The 23709-nt window shown below is 36.6% G+C and overlaps 2 protein-coding genes across 2 annotated transcripts; one reads left to right on the top strand and one right to left on the bottom strand.

The window, feature by feature from the left end:
• Positions 1 to 1728: 1728 nt before the first annotated feature.
• Positions 1729 to 14121, bottom strand: LOC110111563 (transmembrane 9 superfamily member 3). Its single transcript, XM_020843486.2, has 7 exons — positions 13879 to 14121; positions 12901 to 12941; positions 12186 to 12771; positions 11160 to 11297; positions 10833 to 10989; positions 10279 to 10763; positions 1729 to 1972 (listed from the first exon to the last, which is right to left on the bottom strand). The coding sequence occupies exons 1-7, from the start codon at positions 14022 to 14024 to the stop codon at positions 1753 to 1755; spliced, it is 1773 nt and encodes a 590-aa protein (XP_020699145.1). The 5' UTR covers positions 14025 to 14121; the 3' UTR covers positions 1729 to 1752.
• A 5201-nt stretch (positions 14122 to 19322) lies between these two features.
• On the top strand, positions 19323 to 20606 carry LOC110111555 (fasciclin-like arabinogalactan protein 21). Its single transcript, XM_020843478.1, has one exon. The coding sequence runs from the start codon at positions 19323 to 19325 to the stop codon at positions 20604 to 20606; it is 1284 nt and encodes a 427-aa protein (XP_020699137.1).
• The last annotated feature ends 3103 nt before the right edge of the window (positions 20607 to 23709 follow it).

The raw sequence follows: 23709 nt of genomic DNA, 5'->3' as shown, positions 1-23709 counted from the left end.
TAAAAAGATTGGAGTTGCTCTAATAAGATTAAAAAGAATCGCCTTACATGATTTAGTTAAACAAAACATCGACCTGCTAATGACCCAATTATGAGAGTAGAGTAGCTCTCATGACATATAACATACGAAATGTCGGCCTTCCAAACCAATATTAAGAAATGTCAATATTGACCTAAGAAAACTTGATTATAACATAGATTTAAATTATAATTTAACTCTTATTAAGACAGTAGATAAAAAAAAAAGATTTATGTAGCTGATTTCATGTAATGAGTCATTAGTCCTCCCACTGTCACCTCTGCCATTGATATTGCATAAGCCAAGAAGCTGCATCTGGCATCCTCTTATGGTCCCCTCTCCCCATCGTTTTCTCAGAAGGATTAATGGTTCGCAGAAAATTTTGACCCCATATAGTAAATGGGTTAATAATTAGATTGGATCCACCAAAAATATACTCAGTGAAATCTAATCAGAAACAAACCTACCAGAATCTCATTTGCAAGCCTAGTTCACAACTTAGTATAGCCCAAACTAGCTATTAGTTGCAGCCTTATTGTGTTGTATAAACTGTACGAGATAATATATATTCTCAGAAGAATACAGCTGCTCCTACAAAAAATTCTTACAGGAAAGTTTTGATGATTAAGGCTTCGTTTGAGACGATTTTCTTACTGCTTCTTAAAACAACTTTCTATTATAGAAGTTTTAATTTTGACACTAAAAAGCTGCTTTAAGAAACAGTAAGAAAGTCGTCCCAAACAAAGCCTGAAATGATATTTATTCCACTGGCTATTCAGAGCATGGCCAAACTTCCATACTTCATAACAGATTTGTTGCCCAAAACATTTTCAATGACTAATCAAAAACAGGAAAGCAGAAAGAATATCATTTCTTTGTTGAGAGAATAGCATTTTTTCTATAGTAGATAATCCTTACTAATACCAGTACTGACACTAGCATGCAGAGCTAAATTTGCATCTCGTTTACATTTACGTGACATTTACCCAAAAAGAAAAAACACTTACGTGACATTGATAAATCTTGACTTTTAAAACTAAAAACAAAGAACGTAATTTAATAGAAATTTATGTAAAACAAAAGTAATAGCACTGATTGATAAAGGGATACAAATTGGGTCAAGATTAGGGGGTAAATGAGTCAAGCCGGCTACAACTCGACTCGTTAACGAGCTCGCGAGTTGAGCTTATCGAGTTTCGAGCTCTAGCTCGTTGTGTTATCGAGCTCAAGTTCAAACCAAAAGATACTCGGCTCAATTACGACCAGCGGACCGTGGAAGGCGAACTGGCGAAGCACAAAAGGCGAACTAGCGTTTGCTCGTGCGAATCGTGAAAGGCGTGATCAGGATATTCTCACCCAAATTTATTTTTATCCCTGATAATGCCAAATGGTGTAATGCTAATAACCCATGAATTTTCATGCTGCTTACATAACTAGCAGGTAACCAGTTCCTTGTAGTTTTCGGAAATAACAACAATATTGACAACTATTTCTTTTGAAAAGGATCAACTAGAATTTAAGCAGGCAGAGTACAACAAAAATAATTCAGATAAAAGTTCATTGGGTAAAATTAACTATTTGACAAAAAAAACAGGTTTGGAAGCAATGCGGTGACATCCTAAATTCAAAAAATAAGACGCAGATTACAATGCTTACTGAACATACGATTCGTCATCCTTCATCTGCGCTGGAGAATTTATAAGAAACTGCATTTCCTTGTTCGGGTTGCAAGAATTACTCGCACTTGATCGACCGGTATATGTGGCGAACAAAGAACAGTGAGGCTCTGAAACCTACTGAGCCAAGCATGAGGAAGAAACCGTAGCAGATGCAGGCCATGTAACCAAAAAAGAAGGATGTCTGCATAAATCCTGACATGTCCGACCGAGCATAATAGTAGTAAAAGCAGTATGCATACACAAACAAGCCGGTAGATCCTCCACAAAGGAGTGCTCTGTCATAAAAGAAACAGAGAAATTTTTTGATTCCACACAAGCTAAGTGTAGCACAAACATCTAATTAGCAATTTTAGAGGTAGGTAAGTCCACTACAACATACTTTTAGTTGCATAACTTTAAAAGATTAATAATCCAATTTTAGTTGAACTGAAAAAAAAAAACTATAACTCAAACTTCTAGCAGGGAGCAGAGCAAAAAAATGAATGAGTACTAAACATCATTTTATTGAAAGATATCTATTAAATGCCAAATAAGTAGATCCCCTGTTTATGCATTTTTGCGACCTTTCGTGGAGAAACTTTCCTTAAACCTTCCATGCAGCCTTAGCACCTCAATCCTAATGCTAAGTAGCCTAACTTCTAGCAACGCTGCGAAAGAGCACTTGAAATTGGAGAGTGGAGATTAAAAGGGAAAGAACACTCTTAAGGGTGATTTGAGATCTAGGGTTTGTACTTGGGCTCTTGGCATTGCTGGAGATGTGGAGAGTACGTTCTTCCTCTCGGATCGAAGAATAATTGTATCTTTGTTATTTGCTTTTGCTTCTAGTGAAATACAAGCCTCTGCTTGTATTTTTCTCTCCGATTTCCCTATTTCCTGCTGTTTAACTGCTGTGGACAGCAGATTTACTGTTGTTTTTTTACTGGTTTGAGTTAGGATTGCTTGCGAACTCAAGTATTACCTTAGGGTTACTTGCGAACTCAAGTAATTCCTATCAGAAGCAAGCAAGCATAAAAAGCACTCGAGTACAGTTTTGGTTTGATTTAGTTGAATCAATGTTTAATAAGAGAATAACAGTGAGGAAAAACATGATAGGAAACACTTGGATTTCCAAGTGTTTCTCACCAAAACCAAGTAGATCCAATGTAAAACTGCTGTCCACAGCAGAAATCAGCCGAGAAACAGTGGAAAAATAGCAAATCGGAGAGAAAAGCGTGGAGAAAAGACTTGTATTTTTACTGATAGATGAAACAGAATAGAAAAGATACAATTGATCCTCAATTCGAGAGGAGGATCGATCTCTCCCAAATCTCTAGACGCCGCTAGAGCCCAAAGAAACCAAAATCTAAGAGATCTCAAATTTCAGCCAAATTCAAGATGCTCAAAACCTAGGAAAATATACTATTTAATGCATACAATTCAAAAGGAATTTCCTAAACAATCCCTACAATCAATTTCCCTCCTAAAATCCATTCAAAAACCTTCCAAAAACCGTCCCGCAAGGCGTGCGTCACGCGCGGCTTCCGCCCAGGCGGAAGCTTTCTCCGCCTGTTCGCGATATTCTCCCGTGAACCGGTCCCGCCTGAACCGGCTGGACCGGTCCAGCGGACCGGTCTAACAAAACATTAAAGCCAAAAGATCGCAATGGTTATTTATTGCAGAACAAATCACGACTCAACCGACATCAACTTCATCTCGATCACCTATGATCAGCTTTCTTCATCACCTATGCTCAAGCTCAATATCCATCAGCAACGCACCACTCCATCAACAGAGGCGCATCTCCGTCTTTGTTGTAGGATCAAAACACAATCTAGCATCTCTAGTGTAAGATCCATGCCTTCTCTAGCTTGATCGTCTCCTTCATTTTCCTCTTATTCATTTTGAATCCATAATGTGATACTACTAATTAAATGTACATTATTCATTTTATTTTTTCCATATAGCTATTTTTTTGTTATTTATTGGTATTCGAGGTTTCGATTTATTTCAAAAAGAGTAATTAGAGTTTCTTGAGTACTTGCAACTCATTCCAAAACTAGCATCATCTTAAGATTTTTCCTTTTACCCAAACTTGTATTAAGACGAAATAAATGGAAAACCTTATTTTTATTGAAGTGAAATTTTCTATTATTTGAACGTAGTTATATTTTTTCCCCAAAGTGACAGTAAAATATTCACATTTTGATGTGAAACTAAATGCGATAACCAAGAATTGCAATTAAGATATTAATAGAAGTGATGAACTTTGCTTTGCTACCAATAAACTCTTTGTTTGCTCAAGTGAAGGTTTAAGAATATGACATTGAAAGATTAAGTAATAGTAATTTGTTACAATTTGAGAATAGTAGGACTAGCAAAATAACAACTAATGACTAGCAGGTAATGCAAATAGCAAATGTAACACAAGCCTCAAGTTTAAATAATAGATCATTCACCTAGAGATCCTTCACTCAATCTCTTGAAAGTGGAGGCTAGCGGAGGAGAATTGCAAGCACACTTAAGGATGCCACTATCAAACAAGTGACGTTGAGGGGACTAGTCGTCGGGGAAGAAATCGGAGTTGGGGAAGCGGTTGGGCGCCTGGTGATTGTCCAATCATCTATCGGTAGTTGCTCGTCGATGACGTCCACGAGGGTGGAAAGAATACGGCTTAAGTAATCTTCAACGGTATGGTCGAATCTGAATCCCATGTCGAAGAATGGCGATCGTATGACGTCGATATCTCCTTGACAATCAATCACGAATCCATGGTCACGCTCCATATCGGACATGCATGACCATGGGGACACCTTGTTGTGCGTAGAAACGTTGAGGAGGGGGAGCCGTCACTTGGGAGGAATCCGGCCAAGAGGGAGGGAGGAGAGAGGGCTCGAGTGGAAGGGGAGAAGGGGCGGGTGGGCTTAGGTGGGGATTAGGGAGGGAGAATAGAAATCTGAAATTATGATGCAAGCAAAAATTTGGCTTCCCAAATTTTTGCGAGCCCAAATTTTTGCGAGCAAAGAATAGACTTCCTAGATAAAAGAAAAGACACAAAAATACTCAAAAAGACACTTTTATATCATAATAAAAAGACAATTACAACTTCTGACTCTTACAAACACGAATAAAGACCACACCTAAAGAAGCTTGCATTCATCGAGAAGAAGGATACATTTGGAGTGCTCACCATGGAGAGAAGAAGATGTTAGAAGCTGAGATGAAGAGAGGCATAGCTCGCAAGCTATCCTATAGGAGAAGAAGAGGAGAGGTGGAACAAGCTCGCAAGCTTTTCCAACAAAACCCAGAGGTTTCTATTCTAAAAATCTCATCATAAGCAAGCCTTTAACATCCCAGAACACCTCCTATTTATAGAAGAAAAAGGCAGCCAAACAGCCACCTAAAACTACTAAATTATCTCATTAAATCATGGAATATAGAAGGCCAAAAGACAGCAAAACAGAAGCAGGAAAACTGCACAGAAAACAGGGAAAAAGTCCACGGAATTCCCCCTAAACAGCCACGGGAAACCAGCCAGCAAGGGACCCGAAAAGCCAGCACAGGAGACAAGGCAACAACTCACGGGAAACCAGCCAGCAAGGGACCCGAACAGCCAGCACAGGAGACAAGGCAGCAGGCTTGGAAAACCAGCCAACAAGGGAAAACCGAGAAGGAAAAGGGAGGGGAAGAGGTACAAGCTTGGGGAAACCAAAGAGACAAAGATTTAACTCCACATAATGAGCTTTTAAGTATAAAATTTCTCCAATTAATGAGCTAAATAAGTAGAAGAGGCTCATTAATGAGCTGATTTTAGAAACTCAACCAAAATTTAAAACCCAACTTATTTTGACCCCCTCCCCTGCCTACATCAGATTCTCCTCCGGTTAAAAGAATTCATCTCCTGATGAAGCTTGAGTTTACTTTGAACTTGTCCTGAGGCTTCCGAAGATTGATTGCATGGACCATGACTCATGACTCAAAAACAAAACCTACATGACAACTGGCATGACACCAAACCTAGGATATACTAACTCGCTCGTATATCAATTTGATACAAGCAAAAATTTGGGAAGGGACCAAAATTTTTGCGAGCAAAGACTAGACTTCCTAGATAAAAGAAAAGACACAAAAATACTTAAAAAGACACTTTTATATCATAATAAAAAGACATTTAAAACTTCTAACTCTTACAAACACAAATAAAGACCACACCTAAAGAAGCTTGCATTCATCGAGAAGAATGATACATTTGGAGTGATCACCATGGAGCGAAGAAGAGGTTAGAAGCTGAGACGAAGAGAGGCATAGCTCGCAAGCTATCCTATAGGAGAAGAAGGGGAGAGGTGGAACAAGCTCACAAGCTTTTTCAACAAAACCCGCATGTTTCTATTCCAAAAATCTTATCATAAGCTCCCAATCAAGTCTCCAATCAACCCATTAATGCTCAATTAATCAGCCGGCCCCTCCTCCCCCAAATCAGCCACCCCTTTATTCTCCTTAATTTCTTGGGTTTGAAATTCAAACTCCCTCCTAATTCCTAATTCACCAAATCTGAAATACATTTCAGATTTTCCATCCTTGGCTTCCTAACTACGGAGCCCAAATCTGGCCCAAGCCTTGCTCCCCTCCCTGCTCTAGCCAGTCATCCCATTCCCCTCCTCCCTCCACTTGTTAGCCCTTCCAAATCTTCCCCGTGATTGCTGAAAACAGAGTTCCTTCTGGAGTGATCCTGTTGTCCTGGAGTGATCCTGCTGTCCAGAAGTTTATGACGTCTTCATCATTGAATTCTGGCCCAATACCTTTGCAAAACTGCTGATCCATGAAGGCTAGATTGCTGTCCACAGATTTCTGCAGGCATATCTACACATTATCTCTCAACCAAAAGGTTTCCGTTGCCATCCAAAATTCCATAGCTATTCCAGGTTGCTGTCCAGAATATTGAGGCTAAGGGGATTGCTGATTTGAAGACCCATATTTGCATATTACTTGATATTGGTGAACTCTTTCCCTAGTCGCTTATTTTCTTAGTTACCCTAATTCGTGGCTTAATGGATTCTTATGGAGCTTGTTAATTGATCTCCGCTAAAACCTAGTAATCTTAAAGAGTTGAATGAGTGGAATTTCTCATAGTGACTTGTCTCATTGTTAATCTAGGGATATCTTGTTGAAAATCATCCATGCATGCAACGTAGATTAAGTTGGCTATTTTACGATCTTAACTCCTAGGCATGTGGTTTAGCCTAAGCTTGTCTTACCGCTTTTTGTGTTTTCTTTTGTCGTTCAAAATCAATATAAAGTTTATAATTATTGTGCTCTACATATTAAGCGTGCAAATTCATTAACTCATATTTGCATGTACGTTTTACATCAAATTTTTAATGCAAGCTTGAATTGCAAACTTTATTCAATCAAAAATCAAATTGTCCACAACAATGCGCCCGTTATTTCCTTATTTATTGAAGTAGGATATGGATAAGTAGATTAAATCAATCCTTATCTCATATGCATAAGAACACATATAAATAGATCTTATACCTTAAATCAATTCATTAATAACACTAAATTCAAGGCAAGAATTGTGCAAAGAACTTTCATAATTCAAGAAAAACAAATTAAAAGCAACTACATTTTCCTAAATTTTAGGGAATAACCATAACTTTTAAGGAATGAAAAATGATTGCTCAAATATAGGCAAGATATTTGAATAATACTCTTGCTACACATTTGTTTTTATGGCACCATATTTGAGGATTGTTTGGGCTGGTTTTTCCTATAAAATCCTTTTCGTCAGTAATTGATATATCAAAATATATACTAAAATCAAAGAATGTTTTTCATTCATAGATCCTTGGATGATGGGCTCAAATTGGAACGGAAAGGCCTTGTAGATTGTCTAAAATGAGTTCTAGATCCTCCCGGGTTCTCCATTGTCGTGAAGCCATGCACGGGGGCAAGCACATGTAGAACTTTTTTGCTGCATTTCTGCAGCACAACTTAGAATTGTGGTATCTTATGTCATTCAAAAGAAAAGCAAAAAATAAAAAGCTGTCAAACCAAATTTTAGAGGAAAGCAACAGGCTGCATGCCACATGAGTTGCTAATTAAAAACAATTATTGTCAAAATCTCAGCCGTCCCTTAGCATTTGATCCCACGGTCAGGATGAGAATCCGTGGGAGGCTCACTTGGATCACACCAATATCCTTCTATATTTGGATAGCTGAATTAGGAAGGATTATATTGAGGCAATTATGTATCAATTAGAAGTTATTTATTTCTTTATTAAGACATCTTGTATAGATCTATAAATAGGGATAATTTTGTATAATAAGCAGAAGGTATTTTTACCCTTCTCAAATTCTAACATGGTATCAGAGCCAACGGCCTTAATTGCCGTCGAAAGACGATCTTAGATCAACGGAGGAGAAAAAGAAAAATCCGAGAGGAAAAGAAGCCGAGACGAAGCGGAGATACCGCACGAGCGAGCTCCCGTCCCTTTGCCGCCGATCGAGCGAGAAAGATCGTGTCCGAGAAATACCGCTTGCGGGAAGTGGTCTTGCCGGAGCCTAACGGAAGACGAACCCGAAGCCTCATCCACGGTCGACACGAAGAAGTCGACCGGATCCGAATCCTATTGCCATGGAAGAAAAGTCGTAGATCGCCAAAGGAGAAAAAGAAAGAAGAAGAAGGGATCGGAAGACAGAACTGTGCGGCGCTTGCGATTGGAGAAGCCAGTTGTGACTGCCTCATCCAGTGTCGACACGAAGAAGCCGACCGGTTGTCGAAACCGAAGGACGACACCAAGGCTCCCTCTTGCAGCTGAATAGGCGGAACCATGTAGAACGTGGCGAGCATCCCGATCCGATAGGAAGGGAAGATCGTCGAAGGAACCTAGTCGAACAGCCACGTAGGAGATGAAGGAGTCGAAGAAGCGTCGTACCTTCCGATCCGACAGAAGGGAGAAGTCGTTGAAGGATTTGTTGAACAGCCACGAAGGAGCCGAAGAAGCACCTCCTACGATGCACCCGAAGGACGACACTGAAGCTCTCGTGGTGAGCATCCTGTGCGGAACCGTGCGGTGCAAGTATCCCGATCCGACCCGAGAGGAAGGGAGGAGCACCGAAGGAGTTGAGTCGAACAGTCAGGGAGCCCAATCGGACAGGAAGGAAGAATACGAAGGAGTCAAAGAAGCCTCCTGCGAAGCAAGAAGACTCCTAGCAAGTGGCTCCCTGCGTGCAGGCCCTTGCTGAGCTTTGGATTAGCTTTGGATCGATCCGGTCCAGTGAGGTTCAATTTAAAATTAAAAGGGCCTTTCAAGTTTTATTGTAGAAAAAAAAATCGGCCTTTATTGCCGTAACTTAAGATCAAATGGATCTTATTTTGGAATCGCCTGTGATATACAAATCAAAGAAAGCAGAGAGAAGAAAGCGGCCTTCATTGCCGTTGGAGTCGTGCGGTCCAAACAGCTCGTGCCCTCTGTTTTGCACCATCGGCCTTCATTGCCGTAGGATATCGAACGAGAGTCGAGTAAGTCCAAACCGCGCGTGCCCTCTGTTTTGTGGTTGTGGCCTTCATTGCCAAGATTTAGAGGAATATTACTCCTTCTACCGGCCTTTATTGTTGGAATACAGGTTCCTATCATCGGCCTGCATTGCCAGAATGCTGAGGAATACTAGTTTCCACCACCGGCCTTCATTGCCGGAATTTTGAGGATGTTCTCATCACCGGCCTTCATTGCTGGAATTCCGAGGAATACAAGTTCCCACAACCGGCCTTAATTGTCGGAATTTTGAGGATAGTTTTCCATCATCGGCCTTCATTGCCGACTTTCTCTGGTGGTTGATATCCTATCCATAACCAATGCAGCTCTACCTCTAAGCGAGTAATTGCAAGCTGGTCTCCAGCTTGAGGGGGAGTGTCAAAATCTCAGCCGTCCCTTAGCATTTGATCCCACGGTCAGGATGAGAATCCGTGGGAGGCTCACTTGGATCACACCAATATCCTTCTATATTTGGGTAGCTGAATTAGGAAGGATTATATTGAGGCAATTATGTATCAATTAGAAGTTATTTATTTCTTTATTAAGACATCTTGTATAGATCTATAAATAGGGATAATTTTGTATAATAAGCAGAAGGTATTTTTACCCTTCTCAAATTCTAACAATTATATTTTAGAATAATCACTGATATCTAGAAAGCTAAAAGGCATGGTAAAAACAACATAATTAAATAATAAAATACACCAAAATCCCGGCAAGTAAACAGAAAAAAAAAATGAATTATGTGTCAAAAAAATACTACACTAAACTGAAAGTTTTCTTCTATCGGTCATCAACTATGTTCTTCATATCTGAAATCATTCAGTATTGAATTCAGAAAACCTCTCACACATTCGTAACCTAAAATATCTAGAACATAGAATGATAATAGAACTGAAGGGAATCAAAATTGACATTCAGCTAAAATGGCGGATATAACAAAAAGCACAGCAGTTTAGCATACACAAAAAACATATTCCTTAAAAGATAACTTAAGCATAAAACACAATTGAGCGGGTAAACTCATTTGTTTGGCGTAGAAGATTAGAGAACAATTATTAGCTTACCTCCACCACCATTCATGGTCTTCAGCGGCAAGCTGAAAGTAGGTCATTGCCACGGTAATAAATGCCGTGACAATGAGCAGAATTATGAAAACCACAGAGAGTATGCTATAAATAGTGTAAATCCTGTGACCCCACACGCTGGCAAATATATAGTAGAGTTCTATGTAGATAGCACTGAAAGGAAGAAACCCAGCCATTGCCATCTGTGGTATGGTTCTTCGATACCAAGGTAGTGGTGGAATTTCTCTGGGATATTTAGTAGTACGACAAGGAGCTTGGAACTCTGTTTTGCTGTTTCTGCCTGCTATCCCACCCAAAACGAGCAGAGGCGATGTCACCAGCGCCCAAATGAGAACAATAACAAGAATTGTACCAAATGGCAATGCTGCAGTAGCATTATATGCAATAGCTACAGTATTAAGGAAGCAGAATGTCAAGAACAGAGGCCCACAAAAAAGAAATCCTGTCAATAGCAGATTCCTAACCTGCCACCAGTATTGAAGTCATAAAAAAGGGTTCAAGCGACTTGAAGATACGGTAAATCGACAACTTACCCAATTCGATCCTTCCATCTGACAATAGAAGGAAGTAGCAGTATAGCCAGCTATACCAGATGTGAGAGCATAAATAACTACCAGTGCGGTAAACAGTGCTCCCCGGTTGTACGGGTAGAATACTCCCACCAATGCAAGGGCAAAAACAAAAATTGTACTGCAAACCATGCCAAGAAAAAAAAATTGAGATTCAAAATATTTAAATTACTATAGTTCCACAACCTGACACTAAACAATCAATGATCACATATAATTACTGAGATCCTCCTAATTATACTCATGGTGAGAACATAACATAGGTGGAAATGTTCGATCATGAATACTTACAGAGCAAACAATTGAGTACCAGAACCAAGACAAGCAGCTAACAAGGACTTGTTCTTGGGGAACCTGAAAACATCACCATGAACATATTTCCACCCAGTCTCTTCTTGATCATCACCTGTCTCTTCGTCATGTGTGTATCTTAATCAAATAAAACAGAATGAGGATAGCATGAGTTGCTGACCGACCCAGAAAACAAAAACATGTATTTGCAAATCTTGAAAAAATGAAGAAAAGCATATTTTCTTTAATAGAATATGATCATCCGGCGTTATGATGGCATATGCTGATCATCTAGAAAATACAAATCAATTTTTCAACAGATAAAGGAAGAAGTCAAGCTAAATCTTAAAAGCCACAATCCTTTGAAATAACATTTTTTTTTTCGAAATTCAAGAATAAATCTACATATCTTCATTGTTGTCCAATTAAAATATTTCATGTGACCAAAGCCCAAACACCTACATTCTCGATTGATGAATGATGGCTCGGTAAACTTCTACTCAATAGCACACTATTGTATATCTAGATGAAACAATAATGCCAATAAAATGAACAAAAAACAATCAGAGAATGCCATATCTACTTTCAAACAGTTCAAGGTTACCAGCCTTTTTAATTTCTTGATTTCTTAAAAATAAAAAATGCGCTAAAATCTGAAACTGCATCACTATTTCTGCAAAAAAGTTCTTCCGATCATTGCACCAATGCAATGAGAGAATAAATTCTCAAAGATTTTGTTTTCTTGAAAAAAAACAAGCTAGATTGATGATTCACAGCTAAAAATAATTAGTTCAAAAAACATGTTAACAAATCAGCCTGCAGACCAAAATGATCAGGGTCTAGTTGAAAATCAAGAGTCACTTGCAACCCTACAACCTAAAGTAAGAAACTAATTGATAGTTTATCATGCAATTGTAAATGTGTCTAAGAGAATCTAAATAAAATTAATTGGTCCACTAGACTGCAAATATTATTGAAGGAAATGCTAACTAATAAGCAAGATCAACTTTTCAGAATGCCACTTACTTAACAAAATCATTCTTCAAAACTCTCATTAGGATCGTGGCAAGGAATCCAGTAAGCAGAAGTACTGTAACACAAGAATTAATAATTGAGAACCAGTGGATCTCCAAGTGTTGTGGCAGGGAAGAAGTTTGTGAGTACTTTTCCATCCTCTTCTCAAAAGGTGTAACAGTTTCCTTCCACTTTGCAGAATACATGAACTCCACATCTATCTCTTTATCCTCGGTGATGTCAACCATTGAATTAGTATCAGTGTGCGCAGTGATCTCAATAACACGGTCATTGTTGTAATAAATTTCAAACATGATATGCCTGTAAAGGAAGTACTTGTACTCGCTAGGCTCAGTTCTGAAATCCTTCTCAACTTTTCCAATGAAACCCCACACAGGAAGGTCGTCATAGTACATCTGAAAGTAATACTCCTTAGCAACTGCACTCCTGAATTTAGCCACTTCTTCTTTTGCGAGATGTTTTTTGCACACTGATGCCGATTCATGATCAACACGGAAGTCAAGTTTGTATGGCGCATCAACCAAGCGATCACCATTTAGAACTTCACCAAGAGCTTCTAGTTTATCTTTCACAGGTTCTGTCACATGCTTTGATATGTAAAATAAGAATTGTGGGCTATAAAACATAAGAGGAAGAGAAAGGTACAGAAGTCATGGACAAGGAGGATTAGTTGGACAGAGAGAGGAAGAAAATAGACGGTGCTCACCTGGGGAACAGAAGGGGAGATCGAAGTACCTATAAGTCTCACTGCAAAGGAAAAGAGATAATCAAGAAAACATAAACAATTTAAATGAATAATAGATGACTAAAAAAATTCCTAGGGATCCCCATATGTAGGTTTAGAAGATGCAGAACCACCATGAGAGCCAATTTTCCTTTGTTTTTTTCATTCTTAGCCAAATTTCAAGCACAAACTTAGCCATCATGAAGCTGCTATTTAACTTTTATCTTTTGAATCTTAATAGATAATCAATTTTTTAAACAGGTTTCGCAATCGGCACCTGGTACTCAAAATTTCAAATTTGATGAGTGCAAGACCAAGGTCGTAGAAGTAAAACATCCCAAAAAGGAAGCTTGCATTATTTCCCTAAACTGCCATGTCAAAAACAGCAAAAGCTATGAGAAGAATCAAAGAAACCAGCTCCGCCTACTCTGATCCGACTACATAATGTTGCAGATGGAGAAATAAATATCAACAAAATAACAATTTGAAGCAATAAAAACACCTGGTAATTAATAGGGAACCATCTAATTGTAAAAAGACCATCCCAGAGCAATAACAAGTCACAACATGGTTGCGAGATCTGCCTTCATCGGCATAAGCTAACTTAGACTCTAAGGAAAGAACGATTTGAAAAGCACATTAAATTTGACTGATCTTTGCAAGGAATTCATATAATCAACCAAAAAAGGTCCATTTTCAGAATGAACTAAAACTCCGAAGTCCTAACAATATAAAAACAATTCATTTACAAGTCTTGTCAAACAAAATAATTTTAGCAGTTCACCAGCATCTGCAGACAAAATCAACAAAAATACCGCAGAACATTATCAGATCTACCACGGTTACAGGCTTACAGCACTATAAATCCTAGCATCCCTCGCATCATGGACGGACCAGAGAATATCTAAATCGAGAACAGCTTCCCGAAATCATAAGTGCAAAATGAAACAAGATCCATACCTAGGGTTATGGTAGGGCCCAACCTTGTTGGCGTACAAAGGGACAACTTTATCCGGTTTGTAGCGGTGATCAGAAGCGTCCGATGAGACTCCAACCACCCCGAACAAAAGCAGCAGCGCCGCTAGCGTCATCGGCGACATGGTCATCGCTCCTCCCCCTCACCTTATCTCGGTCGTCGCGATGATGACGATTCAAGGGAAAAACTAATAAGAACTCGGTGACGAGGGAGGACAGGGCTGAACCAGGAAATTTATAGTATGCCGTTAGCGCAACGTAATCGAATTAAAGAGCCGATCAGCCAACGTGCTTAGTCCACGTTAATTGAAGATTACGGGTTGTTTGATTATGCTTACTGATCAGCCTTGACTTTCTTTGTTAATGCTAATAAAAATATATCAAGTGCATCATTATTTTTTTAATTCCATTAAAATTGTATAAATAATTTTATAACTATGTTTATCATAATTAATTAATAATAATCAATTTGATTTTCATATAGCAATATTTTCACATATATCTTATTGCTTTAGTTAAATTGTGATATAATATATTTTTAATAAAATTAAAACACCTAGAATTGCTATCATTGTAGTTGTGTATTATAATATTAGTGGCAATAGCGTGGGAGATTTTCTTCGTAATATTGTAAAAAAATATTTGATTTAGAGATAAATAATCAGAGTCATATATGCAACAAATATTTTGTTTATATAAAAAAATCTCAATTGAGAAAATTATGAGGTATGATATGATTAAAACGGTTTCATTTGGTAGGTTAAAGCCTAGAGATTTACTCTTTCTCATAACTAGAGGAGGCATGCTTACATGGTTTGAATTGAAAGAGATGATACTATAATGGTGTTAGAGTATATTGGAATGGAGTCACCGATAGGGTGCACAAAATAGGTGGGAGAGAAGAGATAAGCAAGGAGACATGAAAGTAAAGAGGTAGAGTATGGTTGTTAAAAAATAAAAAACTTCAATAAAACAAAATAGTTTTCGAGCTTGAGTTGAGCTTCCTCGAGGTAATGCTACATGTAGAGAAAAAATTAAGATTTATAAGATAAAACAAATTTAAAAAAAAAAAGAAGAAGAAAGAAAGAGTTTAGAGAGAATAAGAATCCAAATTAAAGCACCTAAACATAAAAGCTCTAAGATTTTATTAGATTGCCAAGAATACAATATTAAGCCCTTTGATGGCTTTTTGCGGACTAAAATCTTCCATTGACCTTCTACCTATAGGTCTGATCTAAATTTTTAGCACTACAAGAAAATGTCTCATTTAAGCTATATATGAAAATACATTATAATATAAAACTCATGTAGTCTATAGTACATAAGAGTTCATGTGGATAATTGGCAGATGGACAATTACTAGATGAAGCCCCAACTTGCAAGATGAAGTCACCAACTTGCTAGGTGAAATTACCTACTTGGTAGAATAAGTGCTGACAAGTTCACTATGACTCTGATGATTCATTATAATTCTAACTAGTTTAGTATGGTTCTAATGAGTTTAGCATGAACATAATAAGTTCACTATGACTAATGAGTTTAATATGACTCCAATGTGTTTTTTATAAATTTGATGAGTTTAACATGAATATAATGAGGTCTTTCTGACTATAACAAGTTCAATATGATTTTAGTGATATCACTATAGCTTTAGCAAGTTCAATGTGATTATAATGAGTTCACTATGACATTGACGAATTCAGTATGACTCTAGTGAGTTCACTATGACTCATAAGTTCAATGTGATTCTAATGAATTCACTATAACTTTGATAAGTTTAGTATAATTATGATGAGTTCACTATAACTGACGAGCTCATAGTGAGCCTATCAAGTTCATAATGAGTCTGAAGAGTTTTAGCTTTTCATTCTTTTTGTTTAAGTTGGGCGCTTTAAACTTCAAATTGGACTAGTTTGGACCTAATATATGAAATATTCAAATATATATTAGTTCCATAATTATATACATCTTTGAAAATCATCTTATAAAAAGAATAAGAGAAGGAATGTAACGAAGCTAATTCTTTTGAATTAACATACAAAGATAGATTGATTAGAAACATATAAGAATTTAATCAACAAAAAAAATGTCTAAATAGCTTCCAGGTTACTTAACATTTTGTCTTTTATGTCCATTGATATAGTCGACATCTAAAATTGGCCTTATCTTTTGCCATATTTTTTTACTTCACAAAGGAAACCATTTTAATTTACTACTTAGAAAGGACTATTCTCACTAGTTAATATAGATGTGAAAACCCTTTATTTTTTAAGATTTTTTGTCCTAAAATATTTAAAAATTATTTCATGAATCGTTATAAGCCCCAATCACAAACTATTTTAATTTGTCATAACAAAAATATTATTGTATTCTAGTTTTACTATTTTTTTCATAAGTTTAGCTCTTATGCAAAATTTCTTTAAAAAATTAGTACTTGTCAGTACAAAATAAGGATTTTAGGACTATTAGGTGTCTGTTTTGCAAACTAATTTCACAAGAGTCTTTTAAACATTCTTAGCTAATTTATGAATATTTTTTCATAATTTTGGGATCACCAGATTTGAAGGCATAAAAGGATTTAAAATTAAAAGTTGAATAATTAGTATTTCTACATCTTAGAATATTCGTGGTAGTAAAGAGATATAAAGTTTAGTGTTTTAACTTTATACGAATATCCAATACACAAATAGAGCCCTTCCAAACTTTTTATTATAGTACAATTAAAATTTTAAATAGTATTATGCACAATCTCTGATATTTTGATTATTTTTTGAAAATAAGTATATTTGTTTAGTGAGATTTTTTATTGCCTACTATTAGGACATTTTGGTAAATTTTGAAATGTGTTTATTTATGCATCAATCACTATAGTACATTGAAATATGTGCATAATTAGATGAAATGGGTGATTTTATAGAGATCTGAAATTGGTGGAAGAAGTCTGATTATGATAATATATGCACATCCTACTTCAGTGTTATTGAACTATGTATGTTGCTCAGAGTTATTGAACTATGTCTATTGAGAATGATAAGGGTCAGAGTTATTGAACTCTATTCATTGAGAGGGATATATAAAGAGCTTTTGTATTTTGACTAAGTTTTGAAAACTACATTTATTAGTTTAAGGTGAAGTTTTGATAGCTACGTTTATTTCTCTAATCGGTCCCGCTTTTAATAATTAGTGAATATTTAATAAAGAAAATAATTTGAGAATTTAGATCAGTTAAAATGTGGCATGTTGAGCTGTTTTAGCTCATAGGTGTTTTGCATTTTGTTTTTAGGGTTGGGAAAAGGAAGAATTCGATTTAGTAGTTGTTTTAAGAATCTGGCCTGAATGGTTCTTATCGGGTTGGGTTGTGAAAGGTATAGTGAAATTTATATAAATAATAATAATAATAATACTATGAGGTTTAATGTAAATGATAATTGAATTTTTGTTGCAATTGCTAATAATCGAATACGAAAAGGATTTTGTATATGTATGGAATACATGGAAGCCACCAAAGAGAGGACACCTAAGAATTGTTCCTTAGTCAATCACAAGAGGCATTCTAAGCTGGCCATCCCAAGAGAAATCTTGAGAACAAAGATGACTTATAGACTTGAAATAGTGGAACTTGCTACATGTAAGATGGACATGTAAGATGGCGAGGAATTTGAAGGATAACATGAATTTTATCAATAATTCTAACATCAACAAACATCAAATGTTTTTATTATCACCTACTATCTCTCTTTATAAAGATAATGACGACCAATTAAATAAATTGTTAACCATCATTTGATGACTTCAAATGTTCATAGAAGATTATCGTTTAATGTCTACCAACAATAAATGCCAAACTTTTATTTGTCATTAATGTCTTTTGACTTTGTCTCAATTGCTCCCCACCTTCAAGGAGAACAATCAAGCCAACCACTCAACCTCTAGAACTCTTAATCAATCATTGTCTGACGCCTATTAATAACCAACATTTGACATAAGCCAACTATAAATTCCAATTCCCATCTTTCTTGTCGATTGTTATCTCTCTTACAAGAAAAATGACCAAATCAATCACTAGTCATCACTTGACTTTTTATTTTTATACTAAATCATCATCATACGTCTTCCAATGATTGACACCCAATATATACTAGCAATCACTTTGAAATACCAAACTTTTTATCACTTGATCTTCAATATAACAAGTAGAATGATCAAGTCAATTATTGGCCACTGCATCATTTCTAACATTTATACTCAACCATTAGTTAATTCCAACAAACGATTAATGTCTTACTTTCATTAAGCATCGACATTTGATGCACTTCATCTATATTCTCAATCACTTGACATTCCCTTCTATAAGAATAGTGACCAAGTCAATCACCAAACATCTTGAGTCCTTCAACATTCTTTCATTGTCCATTGTATAATTCCTATGTCTCAATGATTTTTCAGCCTCCCTTCAAATAAGAAAAGTGATTGGGTTGATTGACTGACATTCATTGACATCCATTGCCTGACACCCACCAACACTCAATAACTATCTTTCAATTATGTGATTTTCCCTCTTATGAGGAGAATGATTGAGCTTACTTCCCAATATTGCCCAAATCGATCCTAATGCCCCCTATCTAACATCACCTAAGACATTTCAAAGACTAAAGCCTGACAATCTCTTAGATTATCATTCAATTCTTATTAATGACTAATGCCTAACACCCATCTCAGCCATTGTTCTATTTCCCTTATTATCAAAAGAGCAATCAAGATATATATATATATATTCTACAATTCATCTATATTAAAAATTTTAATTCAAAATCAAGATGATAGTAGTTTAGTGCTTGATGAAGAGAAACTATTGTGCACGCAATCCGAACGTGTTCGGATGTGCGTATACACTGCTTATTTTGTTGCGTATTTTTTTATAAATAATTTTTTCTACGTATTTTTTATGTATTTTTTGTGTATTTAGTGAGTATTATTTATTTACTACTTATTTTGCCACGAAAAAATTATTTATCAAAAAATATACAACAAAATAAACAGTGTGTACGTACATCCAAACATGTTCGGATTGTGTACACCCTAATTTCTCCTTGATGAATACTGAATAGACTTGAAATTTTGGACATTATTGTTTTCCTTTGCGCAATAACTAACTATTGAAAATTGTCAATTAAACCGTACTGAGTAAGGACGATCACGTCGTTGCAGCCGTTTCCACACCAATCATGAATGGCAAATTGTAATATACGACGAAAGTGAGCCCATAAATTTACGATAAAGACCAGAAATATTCTAGTAAATTAAGGGTACGATCGTCATTTGTTGCATATCCCGCCAAGCTCGTTTATTCATTTTGGCTCCTATCCGCAGCTATAAAGCCGAGACATGCATCCTCCGCTGCTCACAGTACACATTGCTGCTCTCTTACTATGGCTCCTCTTCGTCCCACCAACTCTCTCTCGCTCCTCCTCTCCCTTCTCGCTCTCCTCTCCGTCCGTCCTTCGTCTTCCTCACTTCCGATGGCCTCTCGTCGTTCTGTTCCACAAGAATTGCACTACCGCACCGACCTCCTCGCTCCGATCCTATCCAACCTGGGCTTCCACGAACTCGCAATGGCCGTTCCTGCTCTGTATTCGCCCGTTCTATCCTCATGGTACGGTCCCATTACTCTCTTTGCCCCCAGTGATGACTCCATCCGCTCCTGCCCCTCGTTCTCGGCTCCCCGCCTCCTACGAGAACACCTTGTTCCCGGCCTCTTCTCAAGCGTCTACCTCTCCAAGCTCACCTTCGGCGCCAAACTCGAGACCTCCTCACCCGGGAGATGCCTCAGCATTACTTCTACAAGCGCCGTCTCCAAATCCAACAACTCCGTTGGATCAAACGATCTTGATCGCGATTCCTCCGGCATCAATATCTTCGTTGATGGCATCGAGATCACCCAACCCGATCTCTTCAACGACGGCCAGATCGTCATTCACGGCATTCAGGGTTGCGTCGCGCCACTATCAACCGCTTCCTGCGGGCAAGAATCCTTTCCCTCTGATTTTTCCCCTGAAATCGACGCAGCCAACGACGGCCCTAACCCCCGAAGTACGGCCATCATGCGCCTGATGCTTCGCGACGCGATTCTCCGTCTCCACGAGGGAGGATACAACATCCTCGCTCTCGCAATGCGCGTTAAGTACCCGGAACTCGCCGGTCTAAATAACATGACCGTATTCGCCCTCAACGACCACTCGATCTTTGCCGGCGGTCACGCATACCTCACCGATGTGAGATTCCATGTGGTGCCGAACCGGGTCTTGATGCGTTCCGATCTAATGAGCCTGAGGCAGGGCACGATGCTTCCGACTCTGGTCCACGGCCAGCACCTGGTGTTGACGCAGACCGGAGCTGGGCTATCGTCTGGCAGCCTGAGGATCAACTATGTTCCGATCAAGGAACTCGATGTGGTCTGCAACGCCAAGATCGTTGTTCACAGCCTATACCTACCACTCCCGCACTTGTACCTTGCTGATATAGCGTCGGCGGCGATCTTGGGCAATCCGGAGGGCGGGGTTCCTGATCATGGTTCATCGAAAACCAGGCCAGCATCCGCCGCCGAGTTTGAAACCTGTGGGGATCCAAACGCTGTCGACACAAGCGAATGCCCCTTGATTCCGGTGGCTGCCCCCACGAGTTGGGCTGTTATAGATTTTGACGAGGGCATTTGATTTCGACGCAATGGATCAGGTGAACGTATAGTTTCTAGCATAGTTGTTACTTTTATTCGTCATTTCTTTCTTTCAATTTCGGTGAACCGAAAATACTCGCGACTCGCGAAGGAGGTATTGCACTCAAGATATGTTCGTTATGCTTTAATTTGGTTTCTCTGAGCAATGGATCGATTTTCTTTGGATATATGCGCTCGTTCTTTCTTCTTGCAGCAAGCATTCAACGGTTTCGTGAAATAGTACTACATATTTATTTTTTGATGCGTTAGATATAGAATGTTCATAATAAATATTTTGTTCATAACAATAATCAACAATACAATAATAAGGCATCGGCCCCCATATGGCTTCATGTGAATATTATTTAAATAATTTTTCCTCCGTTTGATGAAAGATTAGTAGTGGAGCCTAAAATGAACAATGGTGTCTTGAGATAGTACTATTGGCAAAATTATTATGTGTGGTCATCTGATGCCGTCCTGAGGTTAATAAAGTTGTGTCATGTTATTATTTTATTGTGTATCGATATTATGTATTGTCATACATCAAGTGATGTAGCGCATTTTGATTTATAACTTAATGATTCCTGCTCATTTGCTTTAAAGAGATTACTATACATTTTCAATCAATCAATTATAATGTAATAGAGAACGAGTGTCCATAATTGAATAGTCGAATGACATAGTTGGATGTTAGTAATCAATGTTGTTGATTATGGTTATTGATAATAGTAGTCTGACATTGAAATAGAGCTCATTAAATCTCATGACTCAGAGAAAAAAAAAATCCCCTCGCATAAAAAGTAGAGTATTATTTATAGCTTTTTGAGATAAATATTTTGATAAATTTGGCCAAAATAAAAACTCTAACAAAATATTAATATTAATTCCATTGATCAATGATAATTTATCTAGCAATTACATACCTTAATGACCTCAAAATTGAATGATCTTGAATTCATTGAATTATTCTTATCAAACTACTCAATTTAGTTATAACCATATAAGATTTAGAAACTCTTGTTTCAATTAATACGCAGAAGTTTCATATGTACTTTAAGTACTTGATTTGATTTAGGTTAAGTTGGACTCATATCGAATCACTTTTGAAATCATTGAGGTCATTTTATTAAGATGTTTAGTTCATTTATTTTTTTTTTGGATGGTCCTAAATTTAATTTTAGAAGTTTTCAATTCAAATATTACTTAGAGATTTGTGTTGGTCAAGTGATTTTGTTTAGAGATATTATTGCAACCTATTTTAAAATATCTAAGTTTATATCATCCCAAAATATATGATAAACCATAAGAAAGCTTTATGCACTAACTTATAATTACAGAAAAAAATTATAATGTGTGTTTGCTCTTTAGATGTCAGTGTAGACATCCCTTAGAGCTGTGAACTAACTAAAATATATTTAATTATAATTTTAGCTTTTTATAAAGTCGGCTTGTCTGTTGAAGAAAAAAATATTGAAATTTTTTACTCTAAATTCATCATATTTACTCAAAAGTAGCCGTGGAGGTTTCGTTGAGATTCAAAAATATCAAAATTGAGTCGAGAAAATTGAAAAAATTCCAGAAAAAAAAAAATCTTAGAAAATGGATGTTCGGGCAAGTTAGGTCAGTCGACAGTCGGAGTTGCTGAAGCTTAATTGCCAGCAACAGCAAGTGTTTAAGGCAGCATATAGCCAATTTTTTTAATAACTGTATACGTTAAAAAAGATAATTTTTTACTTTCTTTTTTTAACTATGTACTTTGTAATTTCAACATCTCCTCCAATTATAAATCCCCCCTCACAATAGGGAGAAATTATTTTGTGCCATCATCTGGAGACCAACCAGAATGCGTCATGTCAACCTTACTGAGTGCGGTACTGAGCCGAGGTACCAAGCGAGGGTGACGTTGTGCATTCTAGTTAGTCTTTGGATGGCATTCGGCGTCCACACAGAATAATTTGCCCATAATATGGGGGAATTCACTGTTGAAAATGTATACCAAAATAAATTATCTATCTAGGAAATTGTATAGAAGAAATATCAAGAATATGAAATTATTTTTGATGGTTGGTAGTTGAATTTTATTATGAAAATTTCGAGATTGTATGTCTAGAATTATCTTTGTACAAGTATAAAAAGACATTAAATCTTATCATTTTGATGTAAGAGAGAAAGAAATATAATAAAAAATTCCTCTTCTTTGTCATATTCTCTTCCACTCTTAAAATAATTTCTCTCTCTAACATTCACTTCACCTCTTATTGTATGCCCAATTTTCTCCTAAGAAAAATTTTTTACTGACTTATATAGGTGATGCATAATTCATTTTTTTTTAGTTCCAATTCCGATATGATATTATCCTGGATATGAGATGAGCATGTTTCTTTCATGTTCCAATGCTCTGCCACTCAAAGTAAGAAATTCACATATCTCGATTCCTTCTTTGTAGACTCTAATTTTAATTCATAGTAGAACAGAACATTGTCATATATATACAAAGTATTCTCATTTTACAAGCTATAATATTTTCTCTATAAGCAGTATTGAATCACCCCATATTTGTCTAGTTCTGAGTAACTGTCAAGACTTTGCATCATTATAATGGAGGTCTTAGTCTTCCTCTTCAAAGAGGAATGTCTTCATTTGGGATGAAAGAATTTTTCATCCCATTTCGAATCTATAATTTCCCTCTTAATGGATAGGTAATTATTGTCAAATTTTGATGTAGCACATATAAGAAATGATGCTAAAGAAACTATCTAATTCATTCTAGGTACTATAGAAGATGAAGTTTGACGTTCAAATTAATATCAATATTAGTATTAATCTTTGTGATGTCAAGCTATTTGATATGCTTTATTCCATCAAAATTTAAAGGTTTGGAAGCTGATGCAGGAGATAGAATATATATATATATATATCTTATTTTTCAATAATAAATAAATAAAAATTCATACTTAATTTTAATAAATATAACATCATTTTTAGTTTTTTAAATTACATTGCTTCTAATATAACGTAATTGTTTTATATTTACTAAAAATTAAGTTACTTTCTAATTTTAATGAAAAAATAAGATAAAAAATTTATTTAAAATATAATTT

The sequence above is a fragment of the Dendrobium catenatum genome, unplaced genomic scaffold, assembly GCF_001605985.2.
Source record: "Dendrobium catenatum unplaced genomic scaffold, ASM160598v2 fragScaff_scaffold_167, whole genome shotgun sequence".
Taxonomy (NCBI): Eukaryota; Viridiplantae; Streptophyta; class Magnoliopsida; order Asparagales; family Orchidaceae; genus Dendrobium; species Dendrobium catenatum.
This window is presented reverse-complemented; position numbering and strand designations above follow the sequence as displayed.

Bases quoted from the DNA above. Each gene is read 5' to 3' on its own strand.
- LOC110111563 (XM_020843486.2), bottom strand. From the start codon at position 14,024: ATGACCATGTCGCCGATGACGCTAGCGGCGCTGCTGCTTTTGTTCGGG. The intron at 12,772-12,900 runs GTGAGCACCGTC...AGCATGTGACAG, and splicing joins TCTCCCCTTCTGTTCCCCAG to AACCTGTGAAAGATAAACTA. The intron at 1,973-10,278 runs GTAAGCTAATAA...CTTTTATGACAG, and splicing joins GACCATGAATGGTGGTGGAG to AGCACTCCTTTGTGGAGGAT.
- LOC110111555 (XM_020843478.1), top strand. From the start codon at position 19,323: ATGGCTCCTCTTCGTCCCACCAACTCTCTCTCGCTCCTCCTCTCCCTT.